Raw genomic sequence first — 26,011 nt, forward strand, 5'->3', positions numbered from 1 at the left:
ATCTCGTTCTATTCCACCTTTAGTCAAGTTTGATCATTTTTATTTCCCAGAAAATTATACATTGTTTTCAGGTTTTTGAATGTATTACTATAAATTATAAATGGTATTCTTTTATATATTTTATTTTTTGTATCTGTTTTTACAGTATATTTTTTATTTGTTCTTAATTTAACATTTTTTCTTGAGTAAATTTATTATGTTATTTACTTATCCTTTTCCCTCCATGGAAATAAACTTTTATAGCTCTTGAACCTTTCACTTCTACTGTGTATTAAGCTTTCTCCTTCAATAATCTCTGCCTTTATCTGTATTATTTACCACTTCTGATGCTTTATTATTTTCTACTTCCAAAATTTTAAATTTGAACAGTATTTATTTTTACTGCATTTTTTATTATTTTCTTTTTTTATAAGATCTTATTTTTATTTTTTAGTTATGAATTAAATCAGGAATAAATCATTATGTTCAATGACTTGCTTTTGAAAACAGCTTTAGCCATTTAAAATGTTTTCACATATTTACTATTTACATTTTTATTGTGGTAAGAATATTTAACATGAGATCTAGCCTCTTAAATTTTTAAAAAATTTTGCTACAACATTGAACATAAGACCTACCCCATTAGCAAATTTTAAGCATAAAATACAGTATTACTGACTGTAGTCACTATGCTTTACAGTAGATTTCTAGAACTTATTCATTTTGCATAAGTGAAACTTTGTACTAATAACTCTCCATCTCCCCCTCATTCCTGTCCTCTGGCAGCCACCATTCTCCACTCCCTGCTTCCATGAATTTGACTATTTTAGGTTCCACATGTAAGTGAGATCATGCAGTATTTGTCTTTCTGCTTCTGGCTTATTTCACTTAGCATAATGTCCTCCAGGTTCATCCAAGTTGTCATATGTGCAGAATTTCATTCTTTTTTAAGGCTGTGGTATCATTTGTAATGACTTCTCTTTCATTTCTGATTTTATTTATTTGAGTCTTCTCTTGTTTTGCCTTGGTTAGTTTAGCTAGGAGTTCATCGATTTTGTTTATCTTTTCAAAAAAACCAACTCTTAGTTTCATCAATTTTTTCCCTTGCTTTTATTCTCTATTTTATTTATTTCTGCTCCAATCTTCCTTTCCTTCCTTCTGCTAACTTTGGGCTTAGTTTTTTCTTCTTTTCCTAGTTTCCTGCAGTGTAAAGTTAGGTTGTATATTTGAGATCTTCTTTTTTAATTTGATGTAAGCTTTATCACTATAAACTACCTTCTTGGTACTGTTTTTGCTGATCCCATAAATTTTGGTATGTTGTGTTTTCGTTTTTGCTTATTATAAAGGACACAACTCAGGAACAGCAAAATGGAAGAGAAGCATTGGGCAAGGGAGTGGTGGTGACTGGCGCTCAGTCCCCTCTCCGACAGGCCACCCTCCCAGCACCTTGAGGTGGTCACCAACCTGGATGTTCTCTGACCCCCGTAGTTTAGGAATTTTTTATGGAGGCTTGATCACGTAGGTATGATCCCTGGAGAATATGGGGTGGGGTTGAAAGTTCCAAGCTTCTGATCTCAGCTTGGTCTTACTGGTGACCAACCCCCCATCCTGAAGCTATCCAGGAGCCCACCAGAAGTTGCCTCACTAGAACAAAAGCCAGTGTTATCATCCAGGATATTCCAATGAATTTAGGACCTCTGTGTAGGACACTCCTAACATCCCATCACTCAGGAAATTATAAGAGTCTTAGGAGGTCTACGTAGGAACCAGGGGTAGAGGCCATATGTATTTCTTATTATGTCATACATAGAAACCAGGTTTTCCTGCATATTATCATGAACATAGTGCAGTCTCCTGAAATCTTCTGCGTCTTCCTTTATACATCAAAATTTGGTCCTTTGTCCTAGGAATCTGCATTTTTAAACACATACCCCCCCACTAAGTGATACTTATGATATTAAATTTTAAAGAGTCACTGCTATGAATGTTCTCCCCAGAAAATGCAATAATAACAAATCACAAAATATTTCATATATTTTCAAGAGGTTGGCAGACCTCAGATGTCCATTCATGGGTGCTTTAGACATCTGTGAATGCCAGGTCCAGAACCCCTGCGTAAAGACTAGAGTCATCTTCCAATACATTAGACTTTTCTTTTATGTATGAAAAAGACTGAATGCATGTTTGCTTTAATTCTGGAAACATAGGACAATACTGCATACATTTCATCAGAAATACACACATTATACTGTACCATTGTGCAGAACTGTTTACAGAATCAGTACTGTTGTATAATGCAGTGAACTAGAAAATAAAGATAGAGGTGTTCATACTTACAAACCTTACAATGCAGTTGGAGGAAAGCAAGTCACAAATATTAAACAATAAATAGCACTACAACGTAGTCAATTCTGGGTTCCATGGAGACAAGCCTGGGATTGTTGAGGGCAGAGCGTCACTGAGACTTTCCACGGAAGGCATTCCATAGGCCTGAACACCTGCTAAGCTGAGCCCGGAAAGAAAGTTGGGATTTTGAACAAGTGGAGAGAGGGAGAACGCTTTGAATGTGGTTCAATTTTCATTCTACTAAAAGTGTTTTAATACAGACCCTTTATGTAGCGGGCAGTGGAAGGTAATGCCGGGGATGGGGGCAGGGGCGGTGTCGTAAATAAAAGCCAGATTGTAGACGGCCTTGAATGTCAGGCCTCACCAGGTCAGTAATTTCCTCAGCCTTGGACGTTATTTTGTGGCTGTGCAGAACAAAATATTAATAAACGTGTGAGAGAACGATTGTCACTACCAAAGAATGGAAATGCACTTCTTACCATGGCAGAGAGAAAGCAAACATTACGTGGAATAGCAACGCATCCAACCCAGCACAAAGCAGATTTTTGTAATTCATCATAACCTGAGTGTTTTATCATTCACTTTTGACAAGAAGAGGGAGGGGGAAAAGGACCAAGCAAGAGCAGAGCCATTTCTGATGATTTACTGATCAAAGCCAATTAGGATAGTTCTGGTTGAACTGGGTTGACTTTCTCTGAAATTACTTTTCAAAGTAAAGAAAACAAGAGTGAGTATGCGCAATGCTGTATTTTCTACTTGTTAGTCCATAAAATAACTAAAAATCACTCCCTCATCTCCCCTGGGCTTCAAAGTGGGACTTTTGAAGTGTAAAAATCAAATGGATCGTAGACCTGAAATGCAAAGCTTTTTTGCAGCTCTTTTGTCTTTCGTTTGAAGATCCCAGCATACTTTTCACACAATAGACTGAATCAAATCTTCCTCTGGGCTCGGTATTTTTATCTGAGCTGCTGTATGGCTCTGAACAAATGTCAGGTCTAGAGAGTGTGTGTATGTGTCTCTTGAATCAAAACTTTAAAATAGTGTAATAATGAAAGAGATCAAAGGAATGTATGCTGAAGAAACAGCCCCATGCACTATGCTGTACACATACACGTCTTAATAAACAAAATAATCACCAGTGGTAGAACCATGTTCATCTGATGTCATTAAGGTTGGGTGGGTGGCCAGTGTAAAAAACATAACACATTTTTATAATTCTTGTGGGAAAGTGTGTTTTCTTTTAACCATTTTGCATTAAAATATTTCAGAAATATATTACACATTTTCTTGCATTTCTGGGTGGAAAAGTTTGCAGATTAAAGGGGCATGTCTTTTCATATTAGCAAGGAAAGCCCTTCCCAGAGTCCCCCTAGCAGAGCTCCCTCAGGTCCTGTTGCCCAGGACTGGGTCACATGCCCATGACCCAGCTGTAAAGGTGGATGTGAAAGAATATATTTGTCATTTGCATCATTTATGGTTGTGTTACTGAACCCAGGTTCTGCTGCTGGCCACTCATAAGCCAATAATTCGAGAGGCAAGTGTCAGTAGAAAGGAAAGTTGCTTAAATCAGAAAAGCCAGATTCTGGGGAGAAGGTGGACTCGTGTCTAGAGACCAACTCTGAAGATTCTGCTCAGCCATGATGGTTTTTTTTTTAAATTAGTTTTCATAGGAACATAGTTGATTTACAATGTTGTGTTAGTTTCAGGTGTGCAGCAAAGTGAATCAGTTATACATATACATACATACACTCTTCTTTAGATTCTATTCCCATATAGGTCATTACAGAGTATTGAGTAGAGCTCCCTGTGCTATAAAGTAGGTCCTGATTAGTTATCTATTTTACATATAGTAGTATGTATATGTCAATCCCAATCTACCAATGTATCCCTTCCACCTTCTTTCCCCCTTGGTAACCATAAGTTTGTTTTCTACATCTGTGACTCTATTTCTGTTTTGTAAATAGGTTCATTTGTACGATTTTTTAAGATTCCACATATAAGCAATATCATATGATATTTGTCTTTCTCCATCTGACTTACTTCACTCAGTATGACAATCTTTAGGCCCATCCATGTTGCTGCAAATGGCATTGTTTTGTTCTTTTTATGGTTGAGTAATATTCCATTGTATATATGTATCACATCTTCTTTATCCATTCCTCTGTTGATAGACATTTAGGTTGCTTCCCTGTCCTAGCTATTGTAAATAGTGCTGCAATGAACATTGAGGTACATGTATCTTTTCAAATTATGGTTTTCTCCAGATATATGCCCAGGAGTGGGATTGCTGGATTATATAGTAGCTCTATTTTTAGTTTTTTAAGGAAACTCCATACTGTTTTCCATAGTGGCTGTATAAATGTACATTCCCACCACAGTGTAGGAAGGTTCCATTTTCTCCACACCTTCTCCAGCATTTATTGTTTGTAGATTTTTTGATCATGGCCATTCTGACTGGTGTGATGACTGGTGTGAGGTGATACCTCATTGTAGTTTTGATTTGCATTTCTCTAATAATTAGTGATGTTGAGCATCTTTTCATGTTCATCTCGGCTACCTGTATGTCTTCTTTGGAGAAATGTCTATTTAGATCTTCTGCCCATTTTTCGATTAGGTTGTTTGTTTTTTCAATATTGAGCTGCATGAGCTGTTTGTATATTTTGGAGATTAATCCCTTGTTGGTTGCTTCATTTGCAAATATTTTCTCCCATTTTGTGGGTTGTCTTTTCGTTTTGTTTATGGTTTCCTTTGCTGTGCAAAAGCTTTTAAGGTTAATTAGGTCCCATTTTTTATTTTTGTTTTTATTTTCATTACTCTAGGAGGTAGATCAAAAAAGATATTGCTGCGATTTATGTCAGAGAGTGTTCTGCCTATGTTTTCCTCTAAGAGTTTTATAGTGTCTGGCCTTACATTTAGGTCTTTAATCCATTTTGAGTTTATTTTTGTGTATGGTGTTGGAGAATGTTCTAATTTCATTCCTTTACATGTAGCTGTCCAGCTTTCCCAGCACCACTTATTGAAGAGACTGTCTTTTTCTCCACTGTATATTCTTGCCTCATTTGTCATAGATTAGGTGACCATAGGGGCGTGGGTTTATCTTTCTATCCAGGAACTTTCTATCCTGTTCTCTTGATCTATATTTCTGTTTTTGTGCCAGTACAAAAACAGATGACTGTAGCTTTGTAGTATAGTCTGAAGTCAGGGAGCCAGATTCCTCCAGCTCCAGTTTTCTTTCTCAAGATTGCTTTGGCTATTTGGGGTCTTTTGTGTTCCCATACAAATTGTAAAATTTTTTGTTCCAATTCTGTGAAAAATGCCACTGGTAATTTGATAGGGATTGCATTGAATCTGTAGATTGCTTTGTGTAGTATAGTCATTTCCACAATGTTGATTCTTCCAGTCCAAGAACCTGGTCTATCTATCTGTTTGTGTCATCTTTGATTTCTTTCATTAGCATCTTACAGTTTTCTGAGTACAGGTCTTTTGCCTCCTTAGGTAGGTTTATTCCTAGGTATTTTATTCTTTTTGATGTGATGGTAAATGGAATTGTTTCCTTAATTTCTCTTTCTGATCTTTCATTGTTAATGTATAGGAATGCAAGTGATTTCTGTGCATTAATTTTGTATCCTACAACTTTACCAAATTCATTGATAAGCTCTAGTAGTTTTCTGGTAGCACCTTAGGATTTTCTGTGTATAGTATTATGTCATCTGCAAACAGTGACAATTTTACTTCTTCTTTTCCTATTTGGATTCCTTTTATTTATTTTTCTTCTCTGATTGCCATGGCTAGGACTTCCAAAACTATGTTGAATAAAAGTGGTGAGAGTGGACATCCTTGTCTTGTTCCTGATCTTAGTGGAAATGCTTTCAGCTTTTCACCATTGAGAATGATGTTGGCTGTGGGTTTGTCATATATTGCCTTTATTACGTTGAGTTATGTTCCTTCTTTGCTCAATTTCTGGAGCGTTTTTATCATGAATGGATGTTGAATTTTGTCAAAAGCTTTTTCTGTATCTACTAAGATGATCATATGGTTTTTAGCCTTCAGGTTGTTAATATGGTGTATCACATTGATTAATTTGGCTGTATTGAACAATCCTTGCATTCCTGGGATAAACCCCACTTGATTATGGTGTATGATCCTTTTAATGTGCTGTTAGATTCTCTTTGCTAGTATTTTGTTGAGGATTTTTGCATCTATGTTCATCAGTGATATTGGCTTGTAGTTTCCTTTCTTTGTGACATCTTTGTCTGGTTTTGGATGAGTAGAGCTCCCTGTGCTATAAAGTAGGTCCTGATTAGTTATCTATTTTACATATAGTAGTATGTATATGTCAATCCCAATCTACCAATGTATCCCTTCCACCTTCTTTCCCCCTTGGTAACCATAAGTTTGTTTTCTACATCTGTGACTCTATTTCTGTTTTGTAAATAGGTTCATTTGTACGATTTTTTAAGATTCCACATATAAGCAATATCATATGATATTTGTCTTTCTCCATCTGACTTACTTCACTCAGTATGACAATCTTTAGGCCCATCCATGTTGCTGCAAATGGCATTGTTTTGTTCTTTTTATGGTTGAGTAATATTCCATTGTATATATGTATCACATCTTCTTTATCCATTCCTCTGTTGATAGACATTTAGGTTGCTTCCCTGTCCTAGCTATTGTAAATAGTGCTGCAATGAACATTGAGGTACATGTATCTTTTCAAATTATGGTTTTCTCCAGATATATGCCCAGGAGTGGGATTGCTGGATTATATAGTAGCTCTATTTTTAGTTTTTTAAGGAAACTCCATACTGTTTTCCATAGTGGCTGTATAAATGTACATTCCCACCACAGTGTAGGAAGGTTCCATTTTCTCCACACCTTCTCCAGCATTTATTGTTTGTAGATTTTTTGATCATGGCCATTCTGACTGGTGTGAGGTGATACCTCATTGTAGTTTTGATTTGCATTTCTCTAATAATTAGTGATGTTGAGCATCTTTTCATGTTCATCTCGGCTACCTGTATGTCTTCTTTGGAGAAATGTCTATTTAGATCTTCTGCCCATTTTTCGATTAGGTTGTTTGTTTTTTCAATATTGAGCTGCATGAGCTGTTTGTATATTTTGGAGATTAATCCCTTGTTGGTTGCTTCATTTGCAAATATTTTCTCCCATTTTGTGGGTTGTCTTTTCGTTTTGTTTATGGTTTCCTTTGCTGTGCAAAAGCTTTTAAGGTTAATTAGGTCCCATTTTTTATTTTTGTTTTTATTTTCATTACTCTAGGAGGTAGATCAAAAAAGATATTGCTGCGATTTATGTCAGAGAGTGTTCTGCCTATGTTTTCCTCTAAGAGTTTTATAGTGTCTGGCCTTACATTTAGGTCTTTAATCCATTTTGAGTTTATTTTTGTGTATGGTGTTGGAGAATGTTCTAATTTCATTCCTTTACATGTAGCTGTCCAGCTTTCCCAGCACCACTTATTGAAGAGACTGTCTTTTTCTCCACTGTATATTCTTGCCTCATTTGTCATAGATTAGGTGACCATAGGGGCGTGGGTTTATCTTTCTATCCAGGAACTTTCTATCCTGTTCTCTTGATCTATATTTCTGTTTTTGTGCCAGTACAAAAACAGATGACTGTAGCTTTGTAGTATAGTCTGAAGTCAGGGAGCCAGATTCCTCCAGCTCCAGTTTTCTTTCTCAAGATTGCTTTGGCTATTTGGGGTCTTTTGTGTTCCCATACAAATTGTAAAATTTTTTGTTCCAATTCTGTGAAAAATGCCACTGGTAATTTGATAGGGATTGCATTGAATCTGTAGATTGCTTTGTGTAGTATAGTCATTTCCACAATGTTGATTCTTCCAGTCCAAGAACCTGGTCTATCTATCTGTTTGTGTCATCTTTGATTTCTTTCATTAGCATCTTACAGTTTTCTGAGTACAGGTCTTTTGCCTCCTTAGGTAGGTTTATTCCTAGGTATTTTATTCTTTTTGATGTGATGGTAAATGGAATTGTTTCCTTAATTTCTCTTTCTGATCTTTCATTGTTAATGTATAGGAATGCAAGTGATTTCTGTGCATTAATTTTGTATCCTACAACTTTACCAAATTCATTGATAAGCTCTAGTAGTTTTCTGGTAGCACCTTAGGATTTTCTGTGTATAGTATTATGTCATCTGCAAACAGTGACAATTTTACTTCTTCTTTTCCTATTTGGATTCCTTTTATTTATTTTTCTTCTCTGATTGCCATGGCTAGGACTTCCAAAACTATGTTGAATAAAAGTGGTGAGAGTGGACATCCTTGTCTTGTTCCTGATCTTAGTGGAAATGCTTTCAGCTTTTCACCATTGAGAATGATGTTGGCTGTGGGTTTGTCATATATTGCCTTTATTACGTTGAGTTATGTTCCTTCTTTGCTCAATTTCTGGAGCGTTTTTATCATGAATGGATGTTGAATTTTGTCAAAAGCTTTTTCTGTATCTACTGAGCTGATCATATGGTTTTTATTCTTCAGTTTGTTAATGTGGTGTATCACGTTGATTGATTTGCATATATTGAATAATCATTGCATCCCTGGGATAAATCCCACTTGGTCATGGTGTATGATCCTTTTCATGTGTTGTTGGATTCATTTTGCTAGTATTTTGTTGAGGATTTTTGTGTCTATGTTCATCAGTGATATCAGCCTGTAATTTTCTTTTTTTGTGATATCTCTACCTGGTTTTGGTATCAGGGTGATGGTGGCCTCCTGGAATGAGCTTGGGAGTGTTCCTGCCTCTGCAATTTTTTGGAAGAGTTTGAGAAGGATAGGTGTTAGCTCTTCTCTAAATGTTTGATAGAATTCACTTGTGACACAATCTGGTCCTGGACTTTTGTCTGCTGGAAGCTTTTTAATCACATTTTCAATTTTAGTACTAGTGATTGGTCTGTTCATATTTTCTATTTCTTCCTTATTCAGTCTTGGAAAGTTGTACCTTTCTAGGAATTTGCCCACTTCTTCTAGGTTGTCCATTTTATTGGCATATAGTTGCTTGTAGTAGTCTCTTATGAACCTTTGTATTTCTGTGGTGTCAGTTGTAACTTCTTTTTTATTTCTAACTTTATTTATTTGAGTCTTCTCCCCCTTTTTCTTGTTGAGTCTGACTAAAGGTTTATCAATTTTGTTTATCTTCTCAAAGAACCAGCTTTTAGTTTCATTGATCTTTGCTCTTGTTTTCTTTGTGTCTATTTCATTTATTTCTTCTCTGAGCCCTGATGGTTTGTAAAAGGAAAAATGGCGAGGGGGAGTGAAGAATCTCAGTGAATCATCAAGGCAGGAGTTTGGGTTTTGCATCATTCTCCATCAAGTGACGGCTGGGTGACTGTCTCTTCAGATGTTATCTTGCCCATGTGACCAGCCTGCAGGAGTCATTAGGGGCTCTTGGGGGTAGAGAGCTAATCATTCTTTAACTATTTAATTCTTCATTCTTACTTCTTTTTATCTCGGAAAAGAATCAACAAGTTAGACAAGGCATGGTGTCTTGTTAGTTTCAATTGCTTAGTAATCTCATTCCTATAGTTAGATTTTTAAGGTTAGAGGGGGACAGAAATGGGTAAACAGGAAAGGGGGAAAAGATCTGCTTTCAGTGGAGGCATGTTCTCCCCATAGGAAGGTGGGTGGGATGAGTTGGGGAAGTGACTGCTGGGTTGAACCATCATTTCTGCTTCAGAGCAGTCATTGTCTTTAACAAGTTCATGTTGCCTGTAAATTTGGTAAGCCTTCTACATTTTTATCCAAGTCATTTATGCTCAAGTTTGCCTATTCATTACACACACACACACACACACACACACACACACACACACACACACTCACACTACTGAAACTGTTTTAAAATACTACTATGCCCCAAGCAATTATAGTTCCCATTTTGTTCACACAAAATAACTGTTTAATAGGCTTTATTATGTCCACTTTATAGATAAACTTCAACTTAAAAAAAATAGCTACTCGCCTGGGTTCTCCTAGCCTAGTATCAAAGTTGACATTTGAAAATCAATTTCAAGGCTCCTGTTCCCTGTTTATTCTACTTCATTATCCTGGCTCCCTGATGATTGCTGGAAACGTCTCTCTGAGCTGATCCATTGATCGGAACTCTGAATATGTTGCTTGTCTTCCCCACCCCATTCTCACCTCTAGCCCCCTTGGCCTAGCTTTGTCCTGCAGTCCCCAAGGCCCCCGTCTGCCCAGCTCTCCCTAGGGCTGTAAACTTGGCCAACCTGTGTACCCCGTGAAGCAGAACCCAGGCTCCTTTTACCCACCATCCTATTTCCAGCACTGCTAAAAGGTTGAATGAATAATAGATGAATGGAGCACATTCGTCCAGCACAGGTCACAGGTAAAAGGTGAACGAATGACAAACAAGTGAAGAAGTACACTACTGCAAGGACGCCGGCTTTGTCTCTTTCCTGCCTCCCTCACCACCTGGTTTCCACCACAGCTTACCAGGCTTAGATCCATGGCAGACTTTTAAGGCTTGGTGATGTCTCACCCTGTACTGCCCGAGTAAAACCTCTGCACATCCTCAGATCTGCCTCTCAGAAAATGTTAAAAAACAAATGTCAAGCACCAATTACCCTAAGTACATCCCAAACACCTTGCCTACTCAAATTGTTCTGTTGTACAAAATCAAATACCATTGTATTTAAGACGAGTAGAGTAGAGCATGGTTATTTTTTCATAGAGAGTGGAATTTAAGCCTGAGAGCATTGCACAAATAACTCTTTCGCCACAGTCTGTTAAGTCTAATGAAAACCCCTGCTGTTTTCTTGATTTCTCTTTTCCAATTTCATGCATAGATATTCAATGGATTTGAAGTTGCCATGAATTTCTTAACTGCTATTCAAAAGCAAAACAGAACAAAAAAGAGTTAAAACAAAATCAAAAAAACAGCATTTCTGTTGTGAAGAAAAGTATAAAACCAAGCTCTAATTTTCCATGATAGAAGTTACCAAAAATGACAATATGTCCGTAGAGTCCCCCAAAACTCATTTTTCTGTGATAAAAGTGTCAGTGTTCACTCTTGTGACTTGAAAAGGGGAGGCCCCAGGTGTAAGTAGGGACTAAGAAAGTCACAAGTCTGCTTGGTAAGCAGCACAAACGGGTCTTACACTAAGCCCCACGGATCTGGCACCCAAACTAAGTCCTCACACTCTCTGCCTGAAGGAAGAAGGTGACACACTTTGGGAAATGGAAGAAAATCATCAGAAACTGGTCCTGTCAACCTAGTAGGTGTTTGGATGGATATCTCTTTTTCTACAGAAAAATGTTTGGAACCAGGACACAAGGTTTTCACATTTTAATGGTGGTGCTCATAGGTAACTCACTCTTTTCTTATTACTTGTATAAGGTAATTGGTACCATTGTTAGAGTTTTTAAGATGTTTATTTAGCAACTACTATTAATGCTATATTAGATATTATTATCAATGGAAAATTAGAAGTTTTGAGGAACAGAAAGTAATGAATAAAGGAAATACTTATGCAAGGAGTCCTTGGACTTTAATTTTTTCTTGATTTCAATTTATTAAAATAAAAAAAACACCTAAGTCAATTAAAATAGAGAAGAAACATATGTGTATATAAGTTTTTGTAGAAATAATATTCTGATAACTTCATTAACCATGACTTTCAATAAAGTGGGAATATAGCAAGGTCATTTTAATAGCCTGTGATGTCCTTTTTATCCATTAATATAATTTATTCTGATGTAAATATGGGATATTCCAGGTATAGGACTTTTCCCTATCCTGATTATTTTTTGAAATACAATCTTATCATAGAATCATATATGAATATAAAAGAATTTTAGAAAAATAAAAGGAGTGACCCTTTTGAATTAAATGAATTGACTTCACATAAACAAAATAACAGTCAGCTTCAAGCAGTTCACCTCGTACTATAAATACATGGACATAAATAACCAATTCATTGTCAACTAAAATACCCAGTTAAGAAGACTGAATGACACAGGTAATCCCACAAATATTGCCTAATCCTTTTAACTTGATTGACAGCAGATCTTCTTTGCTGAGCCAGTCAAATAGCCAATAAAAGAAGTTTCAATCTTTCTTCCTACTTTAGTTTTCCGGGTCCATCAAATAAATATGTCTAACCTTATTTTATGTTGGAGATATCAATAGAACAGATTTTAAACAAAGTAAAAGCATAAATTACTGTGTATCATTCTACTTTTAATATCTAATTCTTATTTTCTTCAGACTGTTGACCTAAATTCGGGCTTTCTCTCCTTACTTTTTTTTTTCCTCCATGAAGGTAAAATTTAAAACTAGTTTCTCTGTTTATATTTAAAGAAAATACATAATCAAGTGATTGATAGTTATGTTGTGAAAGATTAAATATATAAATTTTAGGAATTACAAGATAAAATACAGTAAGCAAACATAAAGAAAGTATCACCCTCTGTACTTATTTGCTGACCAATGATAAATGAAAGGATACTGTAAATTATAAAGGAATAAATGTCTGATACTAGGCCCTCATAATCTGAGGTGTAGACAGTTTTAACAACTGTCTAGCATGTTTCTGTCTCTGGTTTCTTCCCACTTCACTCTGTTACAGATCCCTGTGGGATTGGTCTTTACAAGAAAACACTTTGGTCTTCCATCCAACAACTACCAGTTTATTCCCCACTGCCTTCCAAAAATAAATAAGTAAACAAATTAATTTTTAAAAAATAATTAAAAACTCCCTAAATTCCAGACCTTCTTCACTCTGGCTACATTTAATCTTTCTGACTTGCTTTTCCTATGTAAATCCTCCATCCCAGCTAGATTGCCAAACGCACTGTCACCTCAAAATGGCGTATGGTTTTCCATGAAAGAGTTTTTGTGTATTCAGTTACTTCTGCCGATCTTTGTCATACTTGAAAACCTATCTAAAATCCTATCACTACAAAATCTTCCCAGCCCAGCCCAGCCTGAAGAGCTCTCTCTCCAGAACAGCTGTTGTTCATACAATTCACTTGGAATTCATTATACACTGTTCAGTGTTCTCTTCAGTGTTGTCTTGATTTACACTATCATTTAACATTTGACAAATCTGTCTTGCTTTTCCATTAAACTCACTGAGGGCAAGGACCAGTTTTTATTCCATGTTATCCACAGTATTCTATACATGGTAGATATGTAATCAACATTTGTTTATTGATGTAATTTAAAATTTTGAGTTTTCTTAAGATTTGTAATGATCTCTCATTCAGTGCTTTTTCTTTAAAACTTGGCTAAATCTTCTCTAATGTTCCCTGAGTTTGATCCTCACATATTTTCCATACACTCATTGAGAACCTGCCGTATGCAGTGCATTTTCCGTATTTTCAATGTATTTCTGTATTTCCATTATGCTGTAAGCATATTGAGGTCAGGTCTGTCTCTTCTGCTTTGAGTATCTTACAATCCTCAGTGAGGGTCGTGTACAGAGTAGGGGTTTTGTAAATTTAAGAAAACAGTAAATTAAAGTTTCAACTAAGAGGTCAAAATATGGTTGCTGTCAGGAACCAAAGTGAATTATGAGAGACTATAGTGCAGAATGTCAAAATCAAGACAGATGACAGACTTCAGGCTTTTGAAATGTTTGCTCATTTCAAGTGTATGTGAAAACTCTTGAGAGGCAGTTTTGTGGGTTTTTTTTTAATAGTTAATTTTAAAATTTATTTTTGGCTGTGTTGGGTCTTCGTTGCTGTGAGCGGGCTTTCTCTAGTTGTGGCGAGCAGGGGCTACTCTTCGTTGCAGTGCACAGGCCTCTCCTCACGGTGGCTTCTCTTGTTGTGGAGCACGGGCTTGAGGCGCGTGGCCTTAGTAGTTGTGGCACGTGGGCTCAGCAGTCATGGCTTGCGGGGTCTAGGATACAGGCTCAGTAGCTGTGGTGCACGGGCTTAGTTGATCCGCGGCATGTGAGATCTTCCCGGACCAGGGATCAAACCCGTGTCCCCTGCATTGGCAGGCGGATTCCTATCTCCTGCACCACCAGGGAAGCCCTTGAGAGGCAGTTTGAAGGAGTGAGTCTGTGCAGAGTTTTCTCTGGAGACTTGCTGCTGTGCCAAGCTGTAGCCCAGCCCTCAAGTGTAGGGTTGGGAGCTACATTGTAACCCCAATGAGTGGGAACAGCTTCAGTGAGACTCCAGTCTCACCCAAATTGGGAGATAGAGGGGAAGGGCAACTTAGACTAGATTCTCCACCGACCTGAGGAATATAAAAGGTTTTTAAGGAAGTTTATTGTACTTAAGAGTCTGTACCATTTGTGTGAGAGGAACCCAAAGAGGGTTCACATTTGTTTTAAAGCTTATACCCCTTAACCATTCACAACTCTGCTACTTTTATTTTATCGTAGAAAGAGATGTCAATATAGACATATTTCAGGGTTAATAAAATTAACTTATCACAAAGATTTTTTTACAAATGGAGCTGTAAAGTTATATTTGAAAATAACCCTCTTAAAACCAGCCAACATCCTTACAACAAACTTTTGCTGCTGTAACTGCTAGAATTACCAAAAAAACATAGTTTCATCTTTGTACATCTGTGGGGATCTGACCTGAGACCATACTTCCTCTCCCCCACTACCACCCTTTAAAGAAATATGTGTTTTTCTCTAGAATGATTCTAAAATAGTGTCTGCACTTTTTCTAACATCTTTATCGGAGTATGATTACTTTACAATGTTGTGTTAGTTTCTGCTGTATAACAAAATGAATCAGTTATACATATACATATATCCCCATATCTCCTACCTCTTGCGTCTCCCTCCCACCCTCCCTATCCCACTCCTCTAGGTGATCACAAAGCGTCGAGCTGATCACCCTGTGCTATGGGGCTGCTTCCCACTAGCTATCTGTTTTACATTTGGCAGTGTATATATGTCCATGCCACTCTCTCACTTCGTCCCAGCTTACCCTTCCCCCTCCCCATGTCCTCAAGTCCATTCTCTACATCTGTGTATTTATTCCTGTCCTGCCCCTAGGTCTTCAGAACAATCTTTTTTTTAGCATAATTTTTTTACCTCTCTTTCTGACTTACTTCACTCTGTATGTCAGACTCTAGGTCCATTTACCTCACTACAAATAACTCAATTCCGTTTCATTTTATGGCTGAGTAATATTCCATCTTCTTTATCCATTCATCTGTCGATGGACACTTAGGTTGCTTCCATGTCCTGGCTATTGTAAATAGTGCTGCAGTGAACATTGTAGTACATAACTCTTGGAATTATGATTTTCTCAGGGTATATGCCCAGTAGTGGGATTGCTTGGTCATATGATAGTTCTATTTATAGTTTTTTAAGGAACCTCCATACCGTTCTCTATAGTGGCTGTATCAATTTACATTCCCACCAACAGTGCAAGATGGTTCCCCTTTTCTCCACACCCTCTCCAGCATTTATTGTTTTTAGATTTTTTTATGATGGCCATTCTGACTGGTGTGAGGTGATACCTCATTGTAGTTTTGATTTGCATTTCTCTAATGATTAGTGATTTTGAGTATCCTTTCATGTGTTTGTTGGCAATCTGTATATCTTCTTTGGGAAAATGTCTGTTTAGGTCTTCTGCCCATTTTTGGATTGGGTTGTTTGTTTCTTTGATATTGAGCTGCATGAACTGCTTGTAAATTTTGGAGATTAATCCTTTGTCAGTTGCTTTGCTGGCAAATATTTTCTCCCCTTCTGAGGGTTAGGTCCTGGGCTTTTGTTTGTTGGAAGATTTTTAATCACAGTCTCAATTTCAGTGCTTGTGATTTGTCTTTATATTTTCTGTATCTTCCTGGTTCAGTGTCGGAAGGTTTTGCTTTTCTAAGAATGTGTCCATTTCTTCCAGGTCGTCCACTTTATTGGCATAGAGTTGCTTTTAGTAATGTCTCATGATCCTTTGTATTTCTGCAATGTCAGTTGTTATTACTTCTCCTTTTACATTTCTAATTCTGTTGATTTGAGTCTTCTCCCTCTTTTTCTTGATGAGTCTGGCTAATGGTTTATCAATTTTGTTTATCTTCTCAAAGAACCAGCTTTTAGTTTCATTGATCTTTGCTCTTGTTTCCTTCATTTCTTTTTCACTTATTTTTGATCTGATCTTTATGATCTCTTTCCTTCTGCTAACGTTGGTGGTCTTCTTGTTCTTCTTTTCTAATTGCTTTAGGTGTAAGGTTAGGTTGTTTATTTGAGATTTTTCTTGTTTCTTGAGGTAGGATTGTATTGCTGTAGACTTCCCTCTTAGAACTGCTTTTGCTTCATCCCATAGGTTTTGGGCCGTTGTGTTTTCATTGTCCTTTGTTTCTAGGTTTTTTTGATTTCCTCTTTGATTTCTTCAGTGATCTCTTGGTTATTTAGTAGCGTATTGTTTAGCCTCCATGTGTTTGTATTTTTTACAGTTTTTTTTTTGTAATTGATATCTAGTCTCACAGCATTGTGGTCAGAAAAGATACTTGGTACAACTTAAATTTTCTTACAGTTACTGAGGCTTGATTTGTGACCTAAGGTATGATCTATCCTGGAGAATGTTCCATGAGCACTTGAGAAGAAATTGTAATCTACTGTTTTTGGATGGAATGTCCTATAAATATCAATTAAGTCCATCTCATTTAATGTATCATTTAAAGCTTGTGTTTCCTTATTTGTTTTCATTTTGGTTGACCTGTCCATTGGTGAAAGTGGGGTGTTAAAGTCCCCTACTATTATTGTGTTGCCATCCATTTCCCCTTTTATGGCTGTTAGCATTTGCCCTATGTATTGAGATGCTCCTATGTTAGGTGCATAAATATTTACAATTGTTATATCTTCTTGCATTGATCCCTTGATCATTATGGTGTGTCCTTCTTTTTGTCTTCTAATAATCGTTATTTTAAAGTCTATTTTTTCTGATATGAGAATTGCTATTCCAGCTTTCTTTTGATTTCCATTTGTATGGAATATCTTTTTCCATCCCCTCACTTTCAGTCTGTATGTGTCCCTAGGTCTGAAGTGGGTCTCTTACAGATAGCATGTATATGGGTCTTGTTTTTGTATCTATTCAGCCAGTTTATGTCTTTTGGTTGGAGTATTTAATCCATTTACATTTAAGGTAATTATCAGTGTGTATGTTCCTATTACCATTTTCTTAATTATTTTGGGCTTGTTATTGTAGGTCTTCTCCTTCTCTTGTGTTTCCCACTAGAGAATTCCTTTAGCATTTTTTGTAAAGCTGGTTTGGTGGTGCTGAATTCTCTTAGATTTTGCTTGTCTGTAAAGGTTTTAATTACTCCAGTGAATCTGAATAAGATCCTTGCTGGGTAGAGTAATCTTGGTTGTAGGTTTTTCCCTGTCATTGCTTTAAATATGTCCTGCCACTCCCTTCTGGCTTGCAGGGTTTCTGCTGCAAGGTCAGCTGTTACCCTTATGAGGATTTGCTTGTATGTTATTTGTTGCTTTTCCCTTGCTGCTTTTAATATTTTTTCTTTGTGTTTAATTTTTGATAGTTTGATTAATATGTGTCTTGGTGTGTTTCTCCTTGGATTTATCCTGTATGGGACTCTCTGTGCTTCCTGGACTTGATTGACTATTTCCTTTCCCATATTAGGGAAGTTTTCAACTATAATCTCTTCAAATATTTTCTCAGTCCCTTTCTTTTTCTCTTCTTCTTCTGGGATCCCTATAATTTGAATGTTGGTAGGTTTAGTGTTGTCCCAGAGGTCTCTGAGACTGTCCTCATTTCTTTTCATTCTTTTTTCTTTATTCTGCACTGCAGTAGTTTTATCCATTATTTTATCTTCCAGGTCACGTATCCTTTCTTCTGCCTCAGTTATTCTGCTATTGAGTCCTTCTAGAGAATTTTTAATTTAATTTATTGTGTTGTTCATCATTGTTTGTTTGCTCTTTAGTTCTTCTTGGTCCTTGTTAAATGTTTCTTGTTTTTTCTCCATTCTATTTACAAGATTTTGGATCATCTTTGCTATCATTACTCTGAATTCTTTTTCAGGTAGACTGCCTGTTTCCTCTCATTTGTTTGGTCTGGTGGGTTTTTACCTTGCTCCTTCATCTGCTGCATATTTCTCTGTCTTCTCATTTTGCTTAACTTACTGTGTTTGGGGTGTCCTTTTCACAGGCCGCAGGTTCGTAGTTCCCATTTTTTTTGGTGTCTGTCCTCAGTGTGTAATTTTGGTTCAGTGGGTTGCGTAGGTGTCCTGGTGGAGGAAACTGGTGCCTGTGTTCTGGTAGATGAGGCTGGGTCTTGTCTTTCTGGTGGGCTGGACCATGTCCGGTGGTGTGTTTTGGGGTGTCTGTGATCTTGGCATGGTTTTAGACAGCCTCTCTGCTAATGGGTGGGGTTGTGTTCCTGTCTTACTAGTTGTTTGGCATCGGGTGTCCAGCACTGGAGCTTGCTGGTCGTTGAGTGGAGCTGGGTTTTAGTGTTGAGATGGAGATCTCTGGAAGAGCTCTCGCTGATTGATATTATGTGGGGCCAGGAGGTCTCTAGTGGACCAATGTCCTGAACTCAGCGCTCCCACCTCAGAGGCTCAGGCCTGACACCCAGCCGGAGCACCAAGACCCTGTCAGCCACACAGCTTTTGGGAAATCTGAGGTCTTCTGCCAGCATTCAGTAGGTGTTCTGTAGGAGTGTGCCACATGTAGGTGTATTTTTGATGCATTTGTGGGGAGGAAGGTGATCCCCACGTCTTACTCCTCTGCCATCTTAAAGGTCCTCTATCTGTCTGCATATTTTAAGAAAATGCTAGCGACATTATATGTATGCCATTACAAAAGTATTAGGAGGCCTATGTATTCTACTGTTTACCATTGCATTAAGCTGCACAAAGTTTATGCATTTTTAATGCGTTTTTCTCTTCTTTCTAAGCTCAGTATTCTTGTGAGCTAACATTTCCTGAATGGTTTCTTCTCTGCTCCCTCCCTCCCCCCTTTTCTTCTCCTTTTTTTTTTTTTTCTTTTCATCTTTCCTTCTCTTTCTTTCTTTTTCAGAAACCACCTTATCTATTTTTAGGTGTTTCAAATTCTTAAAATGTGAACTGTTGGGTGGTCTGAAATTTGGCCCTCTAATGACTCTGGGCTTTCATGGCCTGCACATGATTTTATTTCATCAGAACTTCATGTATTTGGACAGTAATAAACAACACATAGTCTAAGCAGTTCTGAAAACTCTTTTCAAAAAAAAAAAAAAAGATGAAAGGTTGTGACTGCTCACCTGGGGCAGCAGGAAAGAGAGAGAAAGAAGGGGAATTGCTGCTGGGCTGTGCTGGGCTGGGCTGGTCAACAACCATGCTCCCCTCCACCTGCAGGGCAGAGGCCCGTGGACCTGGGGTCCTTGGGGAGTCACGGGAGGAGTGTCAGTCAGTGGTCAGTGTAAAACGGGTCCTGGTCCCCCTCAGAAGGTGCAGGAAGAACAACAGACAGAGTTGGTGATGTCAAGTAAACCTTAGGAAGCCAATGAGGAAGGGGCTGGGGGAGGGACAACGTGAGAACAAGGCCTTGTGGCTGGAGTCTCAGCTGGAGTGATGGACCAGGGGGCTCCAAGGACCCCACAAAGAGCCCCGGGATAAAAGTCACCTTGAAACACCTGCCAGTCTCAGAGAGAGTGGAGCCATCTAACACTGGCACCAGTCAGGGGAAACTTTCTGAACCCTTCTGACACTCAGGCAGAAGTCTGGAGGTGGGGAGGGGAGGGAAAAAAGAAGGGGGCACCCTTCCTGGTCCTTTTTCAAGACAGCCTGAAGTCGACCTAACAGACAAAGAAAAAAGATTCAATTCCAAAGTGCACTGAAACTTACATTTCTTATGACTGGCCATCCTACTCATTATAGGTCTTTAAAACGTGATCTTAAGACTTATTAATCAAGGCTGAACAGAAAAGACTTGGGGTCTGTAGGAGATTTTATCCCCCATTAAATATGTTTAAAGGCACAATGGGTGGGAAAAAAGAGTTTTTCTTCAATTATAACTCATGAGCTGTTCAGCATTCCTCTTAATTAAATGCTTACAGATTGATTTTTTTGTGTTTTCAAAATCCTGTGAAGATCAAATTTAAGTAAACTATCTTCTAATAACAAAAGTTTGAACTTTTCGTAAGTTCAGTTAAATGAAACTTGCATTCTAACATTCCTTTAAAATATAGCCTGTAATTTCTGTGTCCGTCCTGTTACCTATGAGGATGATTATAGATCACATAAATCAGTTTGATTTAGTTTTATTTTTTCTACTCATCCAGCTTTTTATAACACACATATGCACAGCACTGTGCAGGGACTGTGGGAGACTCTAAGGTTGTAACACGTTCCCTCCTTTCACAGAGCTTGAAATACTTTTGGATTAACAAAGATTGTATGAAAGTAATCCAAGTAAAGTAAAATATAAGTACAGGAGGGTCCAATCAAGGGTCTAAATATATGGTACATAAATGACTGTGGGCAAAAATGTAACCACTGTGCCACCAGGTAAATTTATCTCAAAATAGACACAAAAAGAGCACTTTGGGCTCTGGAGTAGATGAGGTTAAATGCAGCATAAAAATTTTAATCACCTTACAAAGGTCATCATTAATCAATTCATACAAAAATTAATTACCTAGTGCCAAACGTGAGCCAGGCATCGTGCTGTGCTTTAGACATACGTTGGTAAATCGAACAGCTTCCCTTCCCTCATGAAGAGCATGATCTAATGAGATTCCAGCCTAATATGCTGTCCACGTCAATCTCTCATTATGTAAAGTTATGCAATTTGTGGGTCATTCCGTATGCCCACACTTTCTAAATAGTCTCTCTCAATGATGACAGTGCTGTTTGATTTTGTCATGCGAGGGTAATTTCTTTGGTTATTACTTTATAATTACAGCCAACACTTACTGAGAAGTCACTTATGTATCAAGCAATGTTATGAGCATCTTATGTGTCTTTACTCACTTAACCTTTAAAAAGCCCTGTGATACAGATACTATTTTTAACCCCATTTTATGGATCAGAAGACCTAGACACAAAAAATAAATGTAACCTGCTCACTGCCTAGCTGGGATTCAGATCCAACATTATCAATATAGGAGCCTTTGATTAAATTTAAGAAGCACACACTTAGGCGTGGAGTTAAATGGGAAAATAGGACAGACATGTTAGTAATAACAAAAAACAAGAATGCACTAAGTTATCAATTAAAAAACAGAAAGTGTCAGATTGGATTTTAAAAACCAGATTGTAGAAGTGCTTTGGAGTTTAGACGTCAATCTTTCTAAGCCTCAGTGTTGTCTGTGAAAGAGAGCTAAGTCTATCTGCCTTGAAAACCTCAGGAGATTGCTGTAAACACAAACACATAACGTGGATGATGGTGCTGTCGAAGCCACAGAGTCCTATACATGTGTCAGTTTTTGTTAACACTATTTGTTCATTTGAACTTCGTTAAAAAGCAATAGCCATCACTCTTAAAAAGTGTTATAGTTCTTTTTGTTACCTGGATTAAATGAATTCTAACAATTCTCTAATTAGATACCTTTTTTTGACTTAGAACCAGGAAACAGAGTAAAAGAAAGTAAGGAAACTGGAAACCGGAACTTGTTATTGGATAGATTTCATGGTTTATACTAGACTTGTGGAGAGGAGGTTATGGGACCTTCCATTCTCCTCAGAAGCCCTCCACAGAGAGAGTTGTCTGGACTGTCTGTGTGTCTAGGGATTACGGGGAGGTGCAAAAAATGGAGAAGGCAGATCGCTGTTTCCAAGTAGAATAGAGTGAAATTAGCAGCCCAGGGCAAGATAAACAATATCTGGGAACTAAGTCCCCAAGTAAATAATTTGTGTCTAGCATTGTTCCCAATAGCAATCTAATTCTCTCTCTTTTAAAAAATTTTTTATGATATTCAGTGTCACATATATATCTGACAATGATAGTTTGAGTCAACCACTCTTTTTGGCAAATAACCTATTTCTAGAGGGAGAATTCAGGGTTCACCATGACTGCACTTCTGTGCACCATACGTGCAGAATGATGGAATCGGTATTAGCTCCTCAGTCTCTAGTCACATTTTGCTCTGTTACACTCCTACACCTGATACGGTTCTGCACCTCCAAAAGATTATACATGAAGATTATGTGAAAGTTCTATTTTTGATCTGAATATATGTAATTTCAATCTATTCTTTATCACTGAACAGGGGTCCACTGTGAAGAGGACGTCGATGAGTGCTCTTCAAGCCCTTGCCAAAACGGTGGTACCTGTGAGAACTTGCCTGGGACTTACACTTGCCGTTGCCCATTTGATAACCATTCTGGAGCATTTTACGGAGGAAGGAACTGTTCTGATTTGCTCCTCAGCTGTACTGATCACCCATGTCTAAATAATGGAACATGCGTCCCTCACCTCCACAATGGCCAGCATGGATTCAGCTGCCTGTGTCCCTCTGGCTATACTGGGTCACGGTGTGAAACGGTCACCACACTTTCTTTTGAGGGTGATGGCTTCCTGTGGGTCCCAAGTGGCTCAGTGACAGCCAAGGACTCCGGTTGTACAGTAGCCCTCAGGTTTCAGACTGTCCAGCCAGTGGCACTTCTACTCTTCCGAGGTGACAGGGACGTGTTTGTGGTACTGGAGCTGCTCAGTGGCTACATCCACTTATCAGTTCAAGTCAGGGATCAGCCAAAGGTGGTCCTGTTCATCTCCCACAGCACCAGCGATGGGGAGTGGCATACGGTGGAGGTGACGTTTGCAGAGGCTGTGACCCTTGCCTTACTTGACGAGTCTTGCTTGGGGACATGCATCACGAGAGCTCCTTCTCCATTTGGAAGCGATGGGTCAACATGTGCTTTACAAAACTCCTTTTTGGGGGGTTTACCAGAGGGAACAGCCCACAGTGGTGTTGCTCTGCTTAACGTTTATAATAGACCATCCATACCTTCGCTTGTGGGCTGCCTCCAAGATGTTCAACTTGACTCGAATCCCATCACCCTGGAGAACATCTCGTCCGGCTGGTCATTAAATGTCAAGGCAGGCTGCACGAGAAAGGACTGGTGTGAGAGCCAACCCTGTCACAACAGAGGACGCTGCCTCAACTTGTGGCTTAGTTACCAGTGTGATTGCTACCGGCCCTACCGAGGCCGTAGCTGTCACAGAGGTGAGAGGGGCAGGGCGCCAGGAAGGCTGTGCCTCAGAGCAGAGCTGGGACAAAACAGCCAGGCCGTTCCTGCTGGTTATGAATCATCAGGAGCCCTCAGGACTCTGCGGCTGGCTGCCCACTGACAGGAAAAGGAAGAGGCTGATGATGTACCTTAATTAAATCTGAGTGGATTCATAGGACACCAGGGTTTCACTCATGCAGAGAAGTGAAAACTAAGCCCATAGCTCCCATCCAAATGGGTTTACATCTTGGTGTTTACAAAATGCTATTACAATTTTACCATTTGTTGTGTATCAGAAATTTATTGCAAATCTTATTTGAAAGAGGAGTAATCTTTTTGGAAAAACAGGACCGTAGACATGAAACTAGTCAATGCCAAATTCTAGCACAATACCGCGTGCATCGTAGACTCTCAGTACGTAGTTACTTCCTTGCCCTCCTCTCTATGCAGTTCACACTAGCTCCAAAATCATGATCAAGTTTAGCACTTTTACAAACCACCAATTTTATGCAAAGGTGTATCTTCCAGAGTTGCATTGGAGAAAACAGGTATTTTACCTATGTGTCCTAAGAAAAAAAAGAAAAAAGTTTTAAAAAAGTAACAACACTGAAACTTGGTAGATGCCATAAACTAATTGATCTAATTTCTTTAGCAAATCAGTTTGAAATGCATTTCAAAATCCTTACTTCCGACATTGTTGCAAAGACTGCTGTTGATAGTGATCAATACATACATACCTGTTTCTTTTTATTATTCTCTTGCATTGCAAATGTTGGAAAGGTAATTGCAACAGACTGCTTTGAAGTGCAGCTGTAATTTACCCCAAGATTTGAGAGTAACGTGAAATAGGACAACATCTGGTAAATAGTCTTCTTTGCTTTATATGAAGTAAAATTGAAACCAGTCTTGGTCTATACCCTACTCCGTGTATGAAGGGCTAAGAATTATTAGAAGCTATTCACGGGTCTCCCCCTGACCACAATATTCATTACAAATCACGGACCTGCTCGACTATGAGGGCTGGCGTCTACTAGCTCTATGTAATATTTTAAAGGGAATGGCAAGTTGTTTTGTGATATTTTTAAAGGAGAAAAGGGGAGATTATGCTGAAGCAATGTTCACTTTTTGAAGAAAAATTTAATTGACCTAAGGCAATATTTTTACTACATATACAAAATAACAAACAGATGCTGACTCATATTGACCAGCTTCCAAGTGCAGTGACCCATGAGGTTAATACCGACCGTGGGGATGCTAACTGTCCTGGTAGATAGATTCAAGGGATGCCAATCCAGTGGGTTCTGGTTTTCTTTAATTTATTTTTTCCAACTTGGAAAATCACAGAGTCTTTAAGCCCAGTTCCTGAATTGGTTAGCTGTCCCCTCTCTTCTTCCAGTTTCCTTTTCCCCCGGCTGCCCGCCACCCCTCCACTATTTGAAACTGTTTAATCCTCATGAAAATGCTTAGTTTCAGAAGATATCTTTTTAGGGAGTAAGTTCTGTAAAATCATCCCTTTCTGAAAATTCTTGGTATAATTTTAAGAAAAGTTATATTTCTCATATCACCTCTTAGTCATAAATTTAAAGTATTTTGTATTTGCTATCATCTTTGAGGAATGTTTGCTGGGGAGTTTATTCCCATCGCAAAAGATGCTTACAAGCTGTAAGGACAACCTGAAATCTTCCTGTCATTGTACATAGATGTTCAGGAGGAGATGGGCTAAAAAGTACAAGGCAAAAACTTCACCCAATTCATGATCCTGGCTCAGCGTTTCCCAAACATGGTACCCATTGCAAGGAACAAGCAGACTGGATGGAGGATTTGGCTGGCTGACGAAACATGACAGACAGACGGGCTTCCTATATTTTAAAGTTGATTTTTAAAAAATGATCAAGTGTCTCAATAAGAAGAGTTCAGAGAAGAGTTTCTCAAAGCTTAGTTCCCAGAGCTGTCTGCAGGGTCATCGCGGTGTATCTTATCGCCCTGGCTGTGTCCAGGAACATGGAGCTCCCAGGATACTGTTCAGGATAAAGGTATCACCGACCTCATCCCTTCTAGAGAATATTTGATTAAGAGAGGCAATTGACATATGTTTTATCTTCAGTCGTACATCTAAACTTTGACACTCTTATCTGCTTGGAATTAGAGTTTCTTAGATATAGAAGGAGCTTCACTCCATGACTGAATTTTTTACACTGTTTTGCACCCAAGTGTAGTGGCCCAAACCTCTGCTTACACACCTTCAGGAATGGGAAACTCACTCACACTCCATCTTCCCAGAAATCCCCTAGAAGTTGTCTTTTTTGTACTAAACTAATATATGATGACCTATAGCTTCCATTCATTGGCAGCATTGTAACTCTTGAAGCCAATGTCAACCTTACTTACATGTCTTCTTCTTGAGAACACAAATACTTGAAGAAAAGTGTCTTGTACCATCCAAGCCATCACTCCTATCATGCTAAACACACCCAGTTTCTTCTAATGTTTCCCACCTGACATCGTTTTCAGACACTCCATCAGCTGCTTGCTTGCTCTGGAATAAATCTGCTTATCTG

The 26,011-nt window shown here is 38.2% G+C and overlaps 1 protein-coding gene across 1 annotated transcript in view; it reads left to right on the forward strand.

Annotated features, from left to right (window-relative positions):
• The window catches only part of CRB1 (crumbs cell polarity complex component 1), a 141,938-nt gene that overhangs the window by 67,480 nt on the left and 48,447 nt on the right, over positions 1-26,011 (forward strand). The window contains exon 5 of the mRNA XM_024764056.1: positions 22,493-23,449. Within this exon, the coding sequence (XP_024619824.1) occupies positions 22,493-23,449 (957 nt within the window). The remainder of the gene's footprint in view (positions 1-22,492; positions 23,450-26,011) is intronic.

This window comes from Neophocaena asiaeorientalis, unplaced genomic scaffold (assembly GCF_003031525.2).
Source record: "Neophocaena asiaeorientalis asiaeorientalis breed wild unplaced genomic scaffold, Neophocaena_asiaeorientalis_V1.1 scaffold594, whole genome shotgun sequence".
In the NCBI taxonomy this organism is placed as follows: Eukaryota; Metazoa; Chordata; class Mammalia; order Artiodactyla; family Phocoenidae; genus Neophocaena; species Neophocaena asiaeorientalis.